The 19,519-nt window shown below is 43.9% G+C and overlaps 1 protein-coding gene across 1 annotated transcript in view; it reads right to left on the reverse strand.

The window, feature by feature from the left end:
- CEP41 (centrosomal protein 41) overlaps positions 1–16,115 on the reverse strand; it is a 77,542-nt gene extending 61,427 nt beyond the window's left edge. The window contains exon 1 of the mRNA XM_082256191.1: positions 15,983–16,115. Coding sequence (XP_082112317.1) covers positions 15,983–16,015 — 33 coding nt within the window. The 5' untranslated portion in view covers positions 16,016–16,115. The remainder of the gene's footprint in view (positions 1–15,982) is intronic.
- Positions 16,116–19,519: the final 3,404 nt, after the last annotated feature.

A 19,519-nucleotide genomic window follows, 5' to 3' on the forward strand; every position in this document is an offset into this window, starting at 1 on the left:
AAGGTTTAACTTTTTGGCCATAATTCCAAATATGTTTGGCGCAAAAACAACACTGCACATCACCAAAAGAATACCATACCCACAGTGAAGCATGGTGGTGGCAGCATCATGCTTTGGGGCTGTTTTCTTTCAGCTGGAACAGGGACTTTAGACAAGGAAGAGGGAATTATGAACAGTTCCAAATACCAGTCAATATTGGCACAAAACCTTCAGGCTTCTGCTAGAAAGCTGAACATGAAGAGGAACTTCATCTTTCAGCAGGACAGCGACCCAAAGCATACATCCAAATCAACAAAAGAATGGCTTCACTAAAAGAAGATTAAAGTTTTGGAATGGCCCAGCCAGAGCCCAGACCTGAATCCGATTGAAAGTCTGTGGGGTGATCTGAAGAGGGCTGTGCACAAGCGATGCCCTCGCAATCTGACAGATTTGGAGTGTTTTTGCAAAGAAGACTGGGCAAATATCGCCAAGTCAAGATGTGCCATGCTGATAGACTCATACCCAAAAAGACTGAGTGCTGTAATAAAATCAAAAGGTGCTTCAACAAAGTATTAGTTTAAGGGTGTGCACACTTATGCAACCATATTATTTTCATTTTTTATATTTTTACTTCCCTCCACCTAAAAGACTTCAGTTTGTTGTTCAACTGAGTTGTACAGTTTTTATGTGACATGAAAAGGTGGAAAAAGTTCTGAAATGATTTATCTTGGTCTAATTTTTTTTACGTCACAGGAACCTGACATTTTAACAGGGCCGTGTAGACTTTTTATATCCACTGTATGTCAGGGTTTATATCCACATTAGGTAGTAAAACACGCATGTTTATGTCTTTAGTTTTTTTTTTTTTGCACATACTATTGCAATGTTTTGCTTTGTTGGGCCCAACTATGAAACTGTAGGTTAACTTTGATTCTGAGTCTGTATTGTATTCAATACAGTTCTCATAAAAGCTGGAACAAATGCGTTATCAGCCAAAAATTGACACGGCAGCAAGAGTCAGATCTCAGGGGGCCTTTTATCTCGGACTTCTAGCTCCAAGAATCATCCTCAGACAAACTGAGGAAAGCTACATAAGAGGTTAAATATAAATCTTTTATAGGTGACCCAGCTTGTCTGCAATGTACGAGGGCAGGCAATTAGTAGGATAAGCATGGTCTAAATTCAAATACTAAAAACAGTCAGACAGTTATTAAAGAGGGCATGTGATATTCACCAAAGTGAGATTCGAAAGCATTCAACAGTCACATTCACCCGATTTACAAAAAGGATGGATGTGCGCTAAGCAAATGCAGAAAAAAAAAAAAAAAAAAAAAAAAAAGGTATTTAGCCTATAGGCGAATCTGCCCATAGGAGTTCTTCATGGTGCCAAAGCAGTGTTTATACAGTTTCAGCACCAGGAAGGTTAGCAGTCACTTTTTGTTTTTACATTTAAATGAAATAAAAAAAAGATTACACAGACTTTATTTCGAAAATACCAAGCAAGTGGGCCGATATCCCCACAGTAGGATTTTTGATACCAGCCCACATTCCTGGCCTTGGCGGTGCTTTGAAAGGTTGCTACCAAAGAATGCCCAGTACACAATTTGGGCAGTGTTGTCCCCACCGTTCCTTGGGAACATAAAACCATTCCAGTGGCGGGCACTTCTTGAACGCCCAAACTGAGCTTAAAATGTTTGTAAAAGTTATTTAAAAAAAAAAAAACAAAAAAATAAAAACATGTCATGCTTACCTGCTCTGTGCAATGGTTTTGCACAGAGCAGCCCTGATCCTCCATTTCTGGGATCCCCGTCAGCACTCTGGGCTCCTCCTCTTCTTGGTGTGCTGCCATAGGAAGCACCTTTCTATGGTTATACACATGCAGGCATGATCTCGAGCGGCGCTATGTGTGTCTATTGACCCACACAGTACAGCTCAACCTCCCTTTCTCTTCACTAGCCAATGGCTCTCACTGAGTTCAGCGAGGAAGGAGAAAGAGCAGTGCTGCTGTTCTCAGGCACCTCATGGATCGATAGCCGGCTCTGGTAAGAATTTAGGGGGGTTGAGGCTGCACATAAGGTTTTTTAACGTTAATGCAGAAAATGCATTAAAAAGGTAAAAAAAAAAAAAAAAAAAAAAAAAACGTAATTTTTGTAAAATCTTACCTGTAAAATTCCTTTCTCTGAGTCCTCCGACAGTCGCCGCCTCTTCATATTCGTCACTAATGGGGTTATTGACCTTTGCTCCGTAGGAGTAGCTAGGCAACAGAATATATTAATATCAAAGCTTTTAGCATATCTCACCCCCAGGGGGTGGTCCCCTCAGTCAATACCTCCCTGCTTCCTGTAATTCCAACTCAGTTTCAGTAGCATAGCAGTAGAGTACATAAACAAACCCCAAAAGAGGGGCGGGGGCGGCGACTGTCGGAGGACTCAGAGAAAGGAATTTTACAGGTAAGATTTTACAAAAATTCAGTTTTCTCTTACGTCCTCCGACAGTCGCCGCCTCTTCATATTCGTAACTAATGGGGACGTCCCATAGCAGTGTAGACATGAGGGGTGGGAAAAAAGCAGCCGCGCCCAAAGCAATGCAGTACCCACATCAGAGAAAGGAACCTTACCAAGGTAAGAAAACCAACTGGGCAACAGGAAAAAGTGCTCAACAGGAGCAACAACCCAGGAAGAAACAAGTAACCTAGGGATAAAAACATCCCAAACAGCCAAGGACCCAAAATAAGGGACCCTAAGGCACTGCCGCACTAAGAACTTTGCGGCCAAAGGAAGCATCTGCTGATGCCTGAACATCCACCTTGTAGAATTTGGAGAAGGTGTGAATGGACGACCAAGTTGCCGCCTTACACACCTGGGCCACAGAAGCCCGATGATGACAGGCCCAAGACGTACTCAGAGATCTGGTAGAGTGCGCCTTCACAGGGAAGGGAGGAACCTTCCCCCTCAAAGCATAGGCCTGCTCAATGGTCTGTCTGATCCATTTGGCGATGGTAGAAGCCGACGCCGCCATGCTCTTCCGAGGTCCCTCTGGAAGGACGAATAGAGAATCAGACTTGCGAAAGGATTTAGTCGATGACCGGTAAACCCTGATCGCCCGAACAACATCCAAGGAATGCAAAGCCACCTCCTTCGGATGTTTAGGCTTCTCACAAAGCGAAGGCAAGACAATGTCCTCATTGAGATGAAACTCCGAGATCCTTTTTGGAAGAAAAGACGGGTTAGGTCGCAAGACCACCCTATCCAAGTGAATCACCAAATATGGAGACCTGCAGGACAAAGCTGCCAGCTCCGACACTCTGCGAGCCGAAGTGATCGCCACTAAAAAAGCGACCTTCTTGGACAACAGAGGCAACGAGATCTCCCTGATCTTTTCAAAGGGAGCATGTTGCAACACGGACAGAACAAGGTTCAAGTCCCATGGAGGCAAGGATTCCCGCCTAGGAGGGACCAGGTGTCGCACCCCTTGAACAAAGGTGCTGACCAAAGAGTTAGACGCCACAGGACGTTGAAAGAGAACGGCCAGCGCAGAAATCTGACCCTTAATCTTGGCCAACTCCAAACGCTGGTCCACGCCCGTTTGAAGGAAAGCCAACACTCTCGATACCGAGTATGAGCGAGGGGAATACCCCCTGGACTCACACCAGGCAAAATACGCCTTCCAAGTACGGTAGTAAACTTTCCCCGAAGAGGCCTTTCTAGCCTTGATCGAAGTGGGAATGACCTCAGGGGAGAGCCCCCTATCCTTCAGGACCTGGTTTTCAACAGCCAGGCCGTTAAAGCCAGCGACTGTAAAGCAGGATGGAATATCAGCCCTTGAGACAGGAGATCTTCTCGAAGAGGCAGACGCCGCGGATCGTCGACTGCCAGATTCACGAGGTCTGCGTACCAAGACCGGCGAGGCCAGTCTGGCGCCACCAGAATCACCGTGTGCGGTTCCGAGGCTAACCTGCGAAGGAACCTGGATAGCAGCTGAATCGGTGGAAAGGCATACATCAGACGATACTGACGCCAGGGCGCCACTAACGCGTCTCATGCGTCTGCCCGAGGATCGCGCGTCCTTGCCAGGAACCTTTCCACCTTGTGGTTTAGACGAGACGTGAACAGGTCCACATCTGGAAGACCCCACTTCGCGCACAACATCTGGAAGACATCCAGGTGAAGAGACCATTCCCCCTGGTCCAAGGTCTGGCGACTCAGATAATCCACCTGCCAGTTCTCCACCCCCGGAATGTGAACTGCCGTTATCGCCGGGACGTGTGTCTCGGCCCAAGACAGAATGTCGGCTACTTCCCGAGCCGCGCGGGCACTCCTGGTGCCCCCTTGGTGGTTGATGTAGGCCACCGCTGTGGCATTGTCCGTCTGCACCCGAACCGGACGGCCCTGAAGCCTGTCCGTCCATCCAAATAAAATCAAAAAGAGAAAAGAAGCTCAGACTAAGAGCCCCAGCACAGGAACAGCCTAACCTACTCCTGAGCTAGGCATTAGAAACTGAGTTGGAATTACAGGAAGCAGGGAGGTATTGACTGAGGGGACCACCCCCTGGGGGTGGGATATGCTAAAAGCTTTGATATTAAATATATTCTGTTGCCTAGCTACTCCTATGGAGCAAAGGTCAATAACCCCATTAGTGACGAATATGAAGAGGCGGCGACTGTCGGAGGACGTAAGAGAAAAAACGCTGAAGCCTCTACAACCACTTTAAGCATCAAGAAGGGAAATCGTATTCCTCCTCCTGAGCTCCTGTGGGACATAACTGGAGCCTGGATAGTAAATATTAGTAAAACAGAGTTAAAGTACTTTTAACCTGACTGCGTTTGCTTACTTTATTATTTGCAGATAGTTGGTTAGGGGTCTGATGGAAGACACACTCTGGGCCAGGGCTTTGTCGAGGACTCAGACCCAGATACTCAAATTGGTGAGTCAGTTTGATTTTTGAATGGTCAGGATCTATCCAAACTGCTGGACCATTTGGACAGTCAAATCCATATTGTCCAACAGGGCCCATGCCAACTGTACCCTCAACAGGAAGCTGTATAAATATTCCACAGAAAGGATGCCATGAGAAATGGGAAAGTCTATGTGGCCTTATGGGCTCTAAATAACCCAAGACTAGAAACTACACTGGTAGAAGCAACACGTCGATCCTCTAGTTACAGAATGGGGCTTACCATATGGATAGGAGTCAAAATGGTCTCTGTTAACTTGGGAGTAATACCAGTGGACTGGGACTCCTCAGGGGTAGTGTTGAGCGAACACGGACTGTATTATTCGTGTTCGTACCGAATAATTGGATTTTTGTTACCCGAACACGGACCCGAAAACTTTACTGTATGTTCGGGTTTAAAATCCGTGTTCGGTCATTTTATTTCCGGGTTTGTATGTAATGGCGCGCTTTTAATGGCGGGCTTTCAACAGCCAATCAACAAGCGTTTAACTGGTGTGCCTTAAGCCATCCCAGCCATGCCTAATAATGTATTAGTAGCTGTGATTGGCCATCTGAAGCATGTGACCATGTCTTTATAAGTTCGAGAGCCCCAGCGCGCTGCGCCATTCTGCTGTAGTTTAGGGACAGAGCACACATCATACGTGCTGGCTGCAGACAGTGAAAAATTATATTGTGTCCGAAAAGAATTCAGGGTCAGGTCGGAGTGCAGGCAGGGTGAGTTATTAGGGCATTTTAGGGCGAGGCTGGAGAATAGGCAGGGTCAGTGTTCTACATCGATTTTGCTGTGTGTGGGGTGGTGCAGTGAACACAATCTTTTTGCCCGCTGAGGAGGAGGGAGAAAAAAATCTTTTTTATCAGTCAGTTGTGTGCAGCGTTTTTCCTTCAGTGCTGCTGACTGTGATAATACACTGCTGTGTTCACATGTGCCATTATTGAGTGATTTTAAAATTTATACACTTTTTTCTATTCCACTATTCAATATATACACCCTTTTGGGTTAAAAAAAATTAAATTGTGGTATAGTCTATACTAATCTATTTAAAAATTACAAACTTAAAGGGGAATTTTCTTTTTTTTTCCCCTTCATAGCCTGCAGCAGAGCTGACTGATATAAGACACTGCTGTGTTCACATGTGCTATTGAAAAATCACCAATTTTATATCATATTTTCTATTCCGCTATTCAATCTACACCCTTGGGGTAAAAAGAATTAAATTGCGGAATAGTCTGTATCGGTACGTGTGAGATACACCTTTCCAATTTTTGGGGCGCATCTCATACCGCCGAGGATTGCAGGGTGCTTCAGTTTGCCTCCTGCCTGTTCCGAACTCCTCCTACTCCTCATCCTGCCTTTGGGGTACAAAAAAATAGTAAATCGGGGCCTAGTCTGGGTCTGTACGTGTGAGATACATACACCTTTTGATATGATCATATTTTCTATTCCGCTATTCAATCTACACCCTTGGGGTAAAAACAATTAAATTGCAGGATAGTCTGTATCGGTACGTGTGAGATACACCTTCCAATCTTTTGGGGCGCATCTTCCACCGACGAGGAATGCAGGGTGCTTCAGTTTGCCTCCTGTTCCGAACTCCTCCTACTCCTCATCCTGCCTTTAGGGTACAAAAAATTGTAAATCGGGGCCTATTCTGTGTTTGTACGTGTGAGATACACCGTTTTATAAATTTTTTTCTATTCCGCTATTCAATATACACCCTTTTTGAGTGTAAAAAATTAAATTACGGCATAGGTCTCCAAATTGGGCACATGGCCTGAGCTTGCCCTTTACACCTTGGAGGTGCTGGCGTGCCCTGCAGCCAGTGTATTATCTGAACGTGTATTTAGCACGGCTGGGGGCGTTATCACAGACAAGCGCAGCCGCCTGTCCAGAGACAATGTGGACAAGCGCACGTTCATTAAAATGAACCAGGCATGGATCCCACAGGACTTTTCCGTACCTTGTGCAGAATAGAGATGGATACCGACCTTACCCAGCCATTGTTCTATTTTTGATCTTTCTCACTCTTTTGGGGTGTAAATGACTGAAAAATAAATGCAGTGTTGGCTACCTCGTCCTCCTCCACCGCCGCTTCCACCTACACCGCCCATAGGTGTGCGCAGCCTATTGCATTAGGGTGTGCACCCCAAAGTTTAAATACACATGCATGCGTTTGCCTACATGTATATGGCCCCGGTACATTACTCTCCCTGCTGGCAAAGTGAAATAGAAGTGTGTGGCACTTCCCTTATGGCAGAGCAGGTCCGAGGGAGATCTTTCCCATCTCCTCACTGGCAAACAGCGATAATGCTAATGTGCCCTAGGTGATTAGGGTGTGCCCAGGCACACCCTGTGCGCACGCCTATGACACCGCCACATCCACCACCACCTCAACCTCCCTCCTACTCCATATGGGCCTCGTCCTTCACAGATGAAGAACATTGTTTTATTTTTCTGTTTTTTTTTTTTTTGTTGTTTTAAGTTATTTCACGATCCACATTTGTTTGCTGTCATTTGCAGCACTCTAGCCATTTCCATTGGTGTTTTAGAGCCATTTTAGTGCCTGAAAGTTTGGGTCCCCATTGACTTCAATGGGGTTCGGTGTCCGGGTAAAGTTCGGAAAAAGTCCGGGACTCTGACCCGGACTTTTTTTTTCCAAGTTCGGCCGAACACAGACATCCAGGTGTCCGCTCAACTCTACTCAGGGGTAAATTCATCACGACAAACTGCAGCGACTCAGAATCAGAGAGAGTTTCAGTGGCTGAGGGCCTAGATGCCACCAAGGCCACAGGCCAGTGGGAGAAAACACAGGAGAGAAATAGTGGTTAGAGTCAGCAAATAACTGGATGCTTTGGGCGAAGAAGTGTAGCATGACTAGTATAAACCTTAGCCAAAAGAGAAGACGAACCAACCACACCTGACAGAGATAAAGCTGACTCCAATGAAGGAACAGACTCTAGGAGCAGAAGGCAACATGATTGCAGACTTCAGATAAAAGGACCAACAAGTGGCACACTGCAAGCAACCCCAGAGCCGTTAGTAGTGTTTAAGCTGGGGGAACCCATTACAACAGGACTATTCCCGTGTCTAGAATCTACCATGTCGCAGAGCGTAGCAGAAAGACAACTTAAAGTGTTTGTTACCCCAACATTTCATATTCCTGATAGGTTCCTGCTGTACAATAAATTTGTATGAGAAAGTCTCCTGATCTCTGTGTTGCTTCCTTTATGTGAAATCCCTGGTGTTCCTGCTAGTCCCCTTGCTTTCCGAAAAAAACTGACCAAACTAAGCAGGAAAGCATACCGTGGCCAGTTATTTAGCTATGCTGGGAACTCCATGTACTCTCCTCCAATGGTTAGACTTGTCCTGACACGCCCCCGCTACACAGCCATTCACTGGGAAGCTCAGTGTGCTGCTGCTTCTCCTCCCCCTAGCTCTTATGCAGCCGAGAACAGAGGGAACGTGATCACTTATAAAAAAAAAAAAAAAAGGTATTTATAAAAGGTTTTTTTTATATCCATACAAAAAAGGATTTGGCTTTCAATTCTATTTTAAACTGAATGGGCTGTTTTACAAGGTGATCGTTTACAATCACTTTAACCACCTCCTTCCCAAGCCTATTCTGACACTTCGCTCCTACATGTAAAAATCTACTTTTAATTTTGCCAGAAAATTACTTAGAACCCCCAAAAATTATATTATATTATATTATATTATATTATATTATATATATATATATATTTTTTTTAGCAGAGACCCTATAGAATAAAGTGATGGGTGTTGCAATTTTTTATATCGCACGTTATTGGCGCAGCGGTTTGGGAAAAAATAATTTCATGAACTAAAAAAAAAAAAAACAAAAAAAAACAAAAACGCTAAAGCCCAATTTTTTTTGTATAAAGTGAAAGATGATGTTATGCCGAGTAAATTGATACTCAACATGTCACGCTTTAAAATTGCGTCTGCCCATGGAATGGCGGCAAACTATGGTGCTTAAAATTCTAGATAGGCGATGCTTTAAAAAGCTTTTACAGATTACCAGTTCAGAATTGCACAGGAGGTCTGGTGCTAGAATTATTGCTCTCGCTCTGACGTTCGTGACAATACCTCACCTGTGGCGCAAGCACTGTTTACATATGCGTGTGGAAGTAAAGTAAGCATTCGCATCTGTGTATAAGCATGGTGGGGTGGTGGCACTTTAAATTCTTTATTTTTTTTTTTTTTTACAAATCATTTTTTTTGTACTTTATTGCTAACACAAGGGATGAACAATATCCCTTGTGACAGCATGGGCTGGGACAGGTCCATGGAGAGATTTGGGGTCTATTAGACCCCAAATCTCTCCCCTGGCCCCCCATGTAGCCGATCAGACTGAGATTGGTCCGATCGGCTTCTTCTCTGGCCGCCAGGTAAACAAAGAGACGGGACCTGAAGTGGGGAACTACTCATCCCTTTTGGTTTCCATAGAGAGGGGGGGGGGGGGGGACACTACATCCGTTCATCTCTCTCTGTACAGGGCAGCCATTAATCGCTGGCTGAATCGCTCCCGGGTACTACTATCGTACGGTAGAGCCCGGGAGAGGCAGTGGTGGGTGGGACCCCTTTCCACCACCCACAGAAGTGATCGAGTGTCTTTCTAGACACACAGATCACTTCTGCTTTACTCAGAATCGCCAGCTGAAAATAATGATACTCAGATGATGCCTGTAGGTGCAGGCATCATCCCGGTACAGCCGCTGAAACCCAAGGTCGTACAGAAACATCCATTTGGGGGAAGTGGTTAAGGCTCAAGATATGAGGTAAGGCCTCTGGTATTCAAGAAATTCAGATAACTGATAGCAGGTGATAATGAGGTGGCTGAGGCGACTATGGTCACTGTAGGCGGCAACAGGAACAGATCAAAGATCAACATGGTGCTTTGCAAGTAGGAGCAGTAGTATGGACATTCTGTCTCAATGCTGTATGGTGGGAAAGAAAGAGTGCAAAACTCCACCCAGTGGAAGATCTTAGCACTTAGTCCAACAATGTTAACCTCTTCTGCAGCAGAAATCAGCAGGAAACAGGAAATTTGTAAAAAGGGGCCCATCAAGGTATGCACTTGGGGTAACTCCTGATGCTCAGCCCTACTGGTTTATTCAGAGTGAGCCATCAGAGTCTTAGCAAGGGCTGATGTGGTGCTAGTGGCTCCGGGCCTAAAAAAATGCTCTGCTGGGAACTTTTTACCAGCTTGGAGTCTGGAAAGTAGCCTTGCTCTTCAAAATGTTGTTTCTGCTTTTATCAAGACTATTCTCTATATTACTGTTAGCTTGCCTTCTGGATCACAGCTGTTTATTGTATCTATCCCCAGCCTGACTTTTTTGGAGTGCCCCATCCTGAACCCACTAGACTTGACGTTGTGGAAATAGCCTGGAAGGGACCTTCAGCCACTGGGTTCTAGGCTTCTTTCACACGGCCGCTCCGGATTTCTTCTCCGTTGCGGGACTTTTTTTTTTTCACGGAGCGGATGACATTTGTGTCATCCGCTCCGTATGCCCGCATATCATCCCATCCGTTTGCGGATGATATGCGGACATAATGTAAGTCTATGGGCATTGCGGATGTCAGCGGATGACACCGCTGACATCCGATTTTCCTTCCTTTCCGTTTTTTGAACGGATGAAAAAATAGGGTTCTGTTCCATTCCAAAAAACGGAACAGAACTGAAAGGAAGAAAATCAGATGTCAGCGGATGGTATTCCGCTGACATCCGCAATGCCATTGACTTACATTATGTCCGCAAATCATCCGCAAAAAAATAGGATGATTTGCGGACAAGCGGAGCGGCCGTGTGAAAGAGCCTCAAGAAATAAAATGTGCTAGCAAAAATAGGTTAGTCTTCAAAATACAGACAGTGTCCTGATCTTTGCATCAAGACCCATATAGATGTGCAGCCATACAAGTCTGTAATATCGGTAAATTAAATGGCTAAGGAGAATCAACCTCACCCACTTTCTATGATGATATACTACCAATACTACAATATCTTAGGTAGGGTTCACATATGTGCAAACGTGGCTCCCAGTATACGGTCCAGTGCGCCCCTGTTCAGCTCCAAATTTTTGCCTGAATTTGCACCTGAACCGGACCCAAAGATGCACAGGACCCAAATGGTCCAGCGGCCGCCCCCGGACCTGAGCGAGTCAGGCACACTCGCATGTCATGCGAATTGGATGCAGAGAAATCCGTATCCAATTTGCACATATGTGAATCCGGCCCTAAGCTGGACATAGAAGGTTCAAACCATGTATGGGCAGGCTGAATGTACCCAAGTCCAATGATAAATTAACTCGGGTACAAGCAGCCTGCCAGATTTTACATGCGATTATTGCTAGCAGCTGTTATAGTAATCACTGTGTTCTCCCAGCGGGGACAGCTTCCCCCACCAGGGGAACACAATGGCTCAGTGGGAGGGATTGCCCTCCCAGCATTGTCAGTGTTGATGGGGGAATAGAGTAAAATATTATTCTTGCAACCAAAGAAATTCACTTCAGTTATGGCTGGCCTTAAATTAGATGCCCGATTCTTTTAGGACCTTAGAAATGCCCTTGGTTCATACTAGGCAACCAGATGAATGCCCCTGCTCGGTAGAGGGAATTTGTCTGAATGGGAGTGACATCTGAAACACTACAATCAGGTTCCAGAATGCCAGAACCCACAAAGTCACAAACAGAGTGTGAACACCTCTGAGTAAAGCTAGCCATACATTATACAATTTTATTATCCAATTTCCATTAGATTTACCTTCAACTATGTAGTGATGGGGGCCTACCCAATTACATGCATACAAATTGAAAGTGTTTAAATTTGACCTAAAAAAATATGGTTTTGGTCACTCTAAAAGAAAATTGTACAAGACAATGGTATAATGAATGTCCAGCCTAGGGCCTGGTTAACACCTATGCGTTTTTTTAGTGGTAGTCCCTTTAACATGGTTTCATATGGGACACATCTATGCGTTTTTCAGCTGCTGTATTTTTGGAAAGGGTCCGGGAATTTTTTTCTCCCACAGCAGATTGCGCTTTGCGTGTTAATGACTTCAATGGACCCGCACAAAACATGATTGTCGTGGCTTTGTTGCATTTTGCTTTTTTTTTTTTGCTGATAGGAAATTATGACAATTCTGCTCATGGAGTGTAACTTTACACTCTCTGGCACTCAAGTAGCATCAAAGTTGCAACAAGCGTGAATGGAGCCTCATGCGACTTTGATGCTACTTGAGTGCCAGGAAATGTAAAGTCACACCAAAGTGGTATCAAAGTCGCACTACAAGACCAGAACTATAATACTTTCCAAGTAGCCCCCCCCGCCCCAAAAAAAAAAATAATGCATCACAAAACACGCTGTAAAGATGTATTAACCACAACAATTTGAACCTAGCCTCAGGCTACATTTAGGATTCTACTGATTCCTGTAGTGGTTTCTTCCATCTTTGAGTGGCTAGCTGTGGGCACCGAGCCCTGTGATAGGTCAGTGGCAGCCACAGCCATCTGTGGCTATCCGCACAGCCATCGATTACCTGTGGTGATCACTGCTGGATGCACACAAAGTGTGGCCAGAAGCAATCATCGCAGGTAATAGCTGGCTGGATGGACAGCCAAGGATAGCTGCCAGCAGCAAGCCACTCACAGATGGGAGAAACAGCTGCAGGAATCAGAAAATTCCTACCGCCGTTGTCTGCACCGCCCATGCAAATGTAGCCTAAAGCCTCGTACACACGCAACAAATTTCCGCCGACCGATCGTCCGTCCTTTGTCCAGAGTGGTGTCTGTTGGTTGGAATGTGCTCTAGACTGCACACAAATTTTCCCGCATGACAGAATTCTACTTCAGAAGGGATGTCATGTGTTGGATTGATTTCTTTGTGTTCTTTCATCTCTGAGCATGCCTAGTCTTGCTCATAAGATTTTTCCCCATTGAAATCTGTACTAATGAGACGAAAATCGGATGTGTTTTGATGGTCGACAAAAATTATATAGCCTGCACACCAGGATTTTTTCGGCCGAAAAGTCGGAGTCGGTTGTCGGAAGCACCATACTAACAAGCCGAAAATCGGCAGATCGGTCGTCGGACAAAATTTCCCGGCCGAATTTCTACTCGTGTGTACAGGGCTTTAAGCCTCTGCACACGATCAGATTATCGAACGATCTGTCGTCTGTTTTTTGTTGCATGCTAGTCTCATGTGGAAACTGAAGAGGTTACTTTCATATGAAAATTCTACTTCAGAAGTGATGTCACGTGTTGAATTGTTTTGTATGTGTTCTTTCGTTTCTGAGCATGCCTAGTCTTGCTCTTACGATTTTTTTTGGACAAAAACTGTACTAATTAACCACTTCAATACAGGGCACTTTCACCCCCTTCCTGCCCAGGCCAATTTTCAGCTTTTAGCGCTGTTGCATTTTGAATGACAATTGCGCGGTCATGCAACACTGTACCTAAACCAAATTTATGTCATTTTCCCCCCACAAATAGAGCTTTCTTTTGGTGGTATTTGATCACTGCAAGTTTTTTTCTTTTTTGCTAAACAAATAAAAAAAAAAAAAAAGACCGAAAAGTTTGAAAAAAAATAAATAAATAATTTTTTGTTTATGCTATACAATTTTGTAAATAAATACGTTTTATCCTGCACTGATGAGGAAGCACTGATGGGGTGGCACTGATATGCGGCACTGATGGGCACTGATAGGTAGCACTGATATGCAGCATTGGTGAGCACTGATAGGCGGCATTGATGGGCACTGATAGGCGGCACTGATGGGAGGCACTAATAGATGGCAATGATGGGCACTGGTGGGCAGCACTGATGGGGAGGGCACTTGAACCAAGAAGAGTGAGACTGACGGCTAGGATGATTATCCGACCATCCATGGTCCATGGACCATAAGTGTTGAGTTGGTGGTGCCTGTGCTTCCCGCGGCCTGCCTCTGCCTGTGCTTCCTGCGGCCTGCCTCTGCCTGTGCTTCCTGCGGCCTGCCTCTGCCTGTGCTTCCTGCGGCCTGCCTCTGCCTGTGTGGTTGTGCCTGCCTCTGCCTGTGCTTCCTGCGGCCTGCCTCTGGCTGTGCGGCTGTGCCTGCACTGCAGTGGCCACTGGCAGTGGCACTTGACTTGAGCAAAGCAAATGAGCACTACTAGTGTGAAGGACAGGTGGTGGAAGCATGTTCTGACAAGTTCTTATAATGAAAATAATATAGACAGCTTTTTGAACCAGTGCAGTGCCAGTGCTACTAAGGTGAGAGGCAGAGAGAGAGGCTATCCAGTCCACCACTTTACTTGAGCAGATCACAGAAGAAAGGTGGAAGCATCTGACAGCAAGTGACCAACACTTCTTAGATTGCACACTGGAATTCAGTTATGGACTTTTCCTTATAAAGTTTAGTTTACACACTTAAACTTGCACCTAACTTATTCACAATCACAACTTATTTTATTGTGGTATTGTCATATATATTTTATATAAATTACATTTACATTGTGGGAATAATTTGCACTGCATTTAGCACAGACATGTCACTTTATTTTTGATACTGTGGGCGATGATTTTGAATACAAGAAGAATATATATATATATATAATTGCAGGCACTTTATTAGCATTTTTAGCACAGCCACTTTGTTAGTAGTTTTTGATGCATTTTTCACTTTAAGCGTTGTAGGTTTGATGAAGCTGGCCTGGCACATCATCATCAATTGAGCAAATCAAATCAAACCGCGATTTAGAAGACTGCGCATGCTCCTGTTCTGCCTTTTGATCAGCTGAAAAGATGGACGAACCAAAAACACCACCTTCCACCCCTGGCCCTTCAACTTCAAGTGATCTGCCTGGCTGTGAGAGTGAGGAAGCTCAGGAAGGAGACCACCCCTGGCTTTAAAAGGGGAAGGGAGGGACATACTTTATATGTTTTTTGTTTACAAAAAGTTACAGCCTAAGGAATTGTGATTGTCCTTTAGGTTAATCATTTGAATAAATCATTTGAAATAATAAAAAACACAATATGATGTTCAAACTTTTGACTTCTTTCTTTAATAACTACATAACACAGTACTTGTACTTCTACTTTCAGTACTTGAGTAGAATTTTTTTTTTCAAAACTACTGGTACTTTTTACTTTTAGTACTTAAGTAGCACATTTTTTGAAAAAACTACTTGCAATACTTAAGTAAAAAAAATGTTGAATACTTTAGTACTTCTACTTAAGTAACTTTTTCTGCGAGCACTTCCACTTCTACTCAAGTCACTTTTTGATCGAGCACTTGTACTTTTACTCAAGTAGAAATTTTGAGTACTTTATACAAGTCTGCAATCTATGTATGAACACACACATGTAGTACTGATCTCCCATTATATACAGTCTATATATGAAGACACACATGTAGAGCGCTGATCTCCCATTATATACAGTCTATATATGAACACACACATGTAGCACTGAGCTCTCATTATATACAGTCTATATATGAAGACACACATGTAGAGCGCTGATCTCCCATTGTATACAGTCTATATATGAACACACACACACACTTAGAGCACTGATTTCCCATTACTGTATATTCAGTCTATATATGAACACAGACATGTAGAGTACTGATCTCCCATTATATATGAACACACACACACGTAGGGCACTGATCTCTCATTATATACAGCCTATATATGAACACACACATGTAGAGTGCTGATCTCTCATTATATACAGTCTCTATATATGAACACATACATGTAGCACTGATCTCCCATTATATACAGTCTATATATGAACACACATACATGTAGCACTGATCTCTCATTATATACAGTCTCTATATATGAACACACATACATGTAGCACTGATCTCTCATTATATACAGTCTATATATGAACACACACATGTAGCACTGATCTCTGCCTATGCTCTCAGTCACCCAGTGAAGTGAGCCATTCATACAAGTAACAGAACCATATCACAGTGGTAAAGAATGTGTATACATTGTATGTGCCCCTCGTTTCCATAGCAAACCCCGTTATTGTCAGTCTCACCTCCGGGTCCCCGATTTGCCTCCTGGCAGACATGACTAGACTACAATCCACAAACCGCTCAACAACCCCAATCTTCAGCACTATCTCAGCCTCCCTCTCTCTGCCGCCTCTGCTTTACCACTCTTCAACAACCAGTTCGACCATTGGCTCCGTGTTCGCTTGCAGCCAGTGAAAATCGACCTTCCTTTGTAAGGAGGCGTGTCTTGCACGGCTAGTGACAGTTCGCTGTGGTTGCTAAGTGACGGAGACGCCGTGGTCACACCGGCTTTGTGGTCCGGCCTGTTCCCGCCTGTCCGCCCGGGGGCTGAGTAGCGATGCTCGGGCTGCCTTTTCCTGCATCGGCTGTTCCCCGATCTGAGTCCATTGTTCTGATTGTTCTGTACAGAGTCATAGCCGAGCAGCGCTCATCCACTCTGTTGTTCTGTAGAATAGGGAAGGTGCAATCACAATGTCAAAACTCATCAATCCAAAAGATCCTTCACAGTATTATGGAATCCCATACAGCTGAAAAATGATTACAACCAACATTAACCACTTGTCTACAGGGGTCATTTTTTTTTTCACACGTTAAAAATCAGCAAATCAGCATGTTCATCAAACTCATATTTTCAGGACAAAATACACTAAAATATATTTTACTGCACACAAACACAGTAAAGTACCCAATTTTTTGGTAAAATTAAAAAATAGGGTTATGCTGAGTAAATTGATACCAAATATGTCAAGACTCAAAATTGTATGGCAAAAAACATCACCCAAAATTTTTCATCAGTGACCCTTTAAATCCTTTACGGGTAGGGGCCTGCTAATGGCTTCGGGAGGAAGAGTTAACTAGTCTCCAGGAAGCGCCCGTCCAATATGCTGCACGGTGTTGACCTGTGCTCTCCCCGCCTGCCTGAGAACCCCCGCCGGTCTAACCCAATCTGTACCCCCCTGCCAGACATCTCCACCTATCTACTGTGCCTGAACTCCTGCGGAGGATCCCGATGCCGATAGAGCAAGGACCGAGGGTGACACGCTGAAAGCACCAGCGGGAGATCTGGAGAAAGGGCTGCAGAGATGCCGGGAGGTCACGTGTGCCCAGCGGTCAGCGAGAGGAGACACTGACAGACAGCCATCCCTGAACAGTGCGGAGCGGTACATCAGCTGAGTGCCTGGGAGGTCTGCAGCCGCCGTGTATACCCGATGAGGAGTCCGAGAAGCAGGGAGAGGTGAGAGGGGTTTTACCCCCCAGTGTTGAAAAAATGTCATGATGGAATCAAGCAAATAATAAGTAAATATTAAAACTATTGGCATAAAGTGATCAAAGAAATTCCTTGCTTGCATGAAATAAACTAACTTGTGCTGAAGATATTGTCTGAGGATCTGCAAAGGGGCATATATTTAATAGTGGAAAAGCTGCTTAATACTCTGTCTTTGAACATTTGAAAGTTGTACAGAGTATATAAGTACAAAGAAGAGGCAAAATTGGGGGGACGAACAAAAGAAATACCAGGCAGCTGAAATAAATACACTAAATATTTTCCTATATACGTGGGGGGAAGCAGAGACAAGGAGACAGACCGTTTAAAAATGAAAAATAAACCTGTAAAAGATGGAGGATGAAAATTACCAAAAATAAGTACCAGCCCAGGGTCTATTAAAAAATACATGACCCCTGAAGCAACCGAGGAAAATAGTAAAAGGCAAACACTAACAAAACCAAAACAAAATAACGAAAGTAGCAAAAAAAAACGGAAACAGAAAACAACAGAGATAAGTGAAGGTAATACCTCGGGACAGATGGATAACGTACAGACGGATCAAGATCCTGATACAGGAGGAGATGAAGTGTCAAGAGTTAAAGATCAACTCCCCACAAATGATGAAATATAGGAAATGTTTTCAAACCTAGAAAAGTCCATTAAAAAAGATATGGCAATCCTACACAGGGACGTAGGACAAATGTTGAAGAAAGTTGAGAAGGTAGAAGAAAAAACAGAAAATCAAGGAAAAGCATTGAAACCATGCAAGGAAGAAATATGGAGAACACAAATAGCCCAAAGAAACATACTCTATAAATTTGAAGATCAGGAAAATAGAGATAGAAGGCAAAACTTAAGAATTAGAGGATTACCAGAAAATGGGAAAGAGGAAAATCTGGAAGAAATGTTGGAAGCAGTGTTTAATCCTCTACTAGATAGAGAAATAACAACAAAACTAGGAATTGAAAGAATTCATAGAATCAGGAAACCACAAAATTCACCAAAAGAGTCTCCAAGAGATACTATAGTGAGATTTCACAGTTATGAAACAAGAGCTAAAATTTGGGAAAAAAAAGCCAATCCCCTCTGAAATATAAAGATGTAAATATACAAGTATACGCCGATCTATCACGGGAGACATTGGCAAGGAAGCGGACACTGAAGCCGGTGGTAGATCTTTTGAAACAACGGAATATCTTTTATTTCTGGGGTTTCCAGGATTGTTTGGGAGTCGGAAGAGAAGGGAAGACAATAAAATTGAGAAGATCTGGAAGAGTTTTGTGAAAATCTGAAAATTCCTACACCGATAATCCCTGGATGGACAACTCTTAGGGAAATAGGAGGAGAGGAAGAAGAAGACCAGTGGCATTTGAAAACAAAGAAGAAATAACACAGAGAAGGAGATGAGGCATCGTGGAGGATGGGGGTGGGGGGGGGGCGGCGAGGGGGTGGGGGAAAGGTGGGGAGACAGGAAAAGAGTCTTGAAAAGAACTGGACGGGACGCTGGGGCATTGGGCAACTCTACCCCCTATGGTTCCATGGGTGAAGAAAAGGGAGGGAGGGAGGTAGTAGATCGACTGGTAAGGCCCAGGGGGAGAGGGCCAAAAACCCACTGGTACACAATCCAAGGGAAGGAGGAAGGGGGGAGGTAGGGAGGGGAGGATAAAACATATACCGTATAAAGAGCCCACTCAACTTTCCAGCAGGAAATTCCCTTTATTTAATAAGTCTATAAAAAAAAGGAGTACATACAATCCTCGGAAAAAAGATTCAAATGACAGGAATACATTTTGTAACATATAATGTTAGAGGCCTGAACTCCCTAGAAAAAAGACAAAAAATTATGAAAGAAATTAAAAATATGGAAGCCGAAATAGTCTTTTTACAGGAAACCCATATCCCACACTCATCCAATACCAGACTATATTCAAAAGACCACCCTACCTGGTACTATGCAGACTCCCCAACAAAAAAGTCTAAGGGAGTAGCCATTGGAATAGCCAGAGGTGTACAGTTTGCCCTAGAAGAAAGGATGACAGATAATGAGGGAAGATTTCTCTTCCTGAAAGGGAAATTATTTACAAGGGAGGTGACCTTAGTAAATGTTTACTGCCCAAATGTTAAACCTATGGGGTACCTAGGAAGAATACTAGATAAACTAATGGAATTTAAAAAGGGGTGGGTAATAATGGCTGGGAATTTAAACTTCTGCCTAGATCCAAAAATGGAAAGTATGTCAAATGTGCAGAGGAACAGAACATCACATTTGAAAATGATTAAAAAGAAGTTATTT

This window comes from Pelophylax lessonae (assembly GCF_965119305.1).
Source record: "Pelophylax lessonae genome assembly, chromosome: 4".
Classification (NCBI taxonomy): domain Eukaryota; kingdom Metazoa; phylum Chordata; class Amphibia; order Anura; family Ranidae; genus Pelophylax; species Pelophylax lessonae.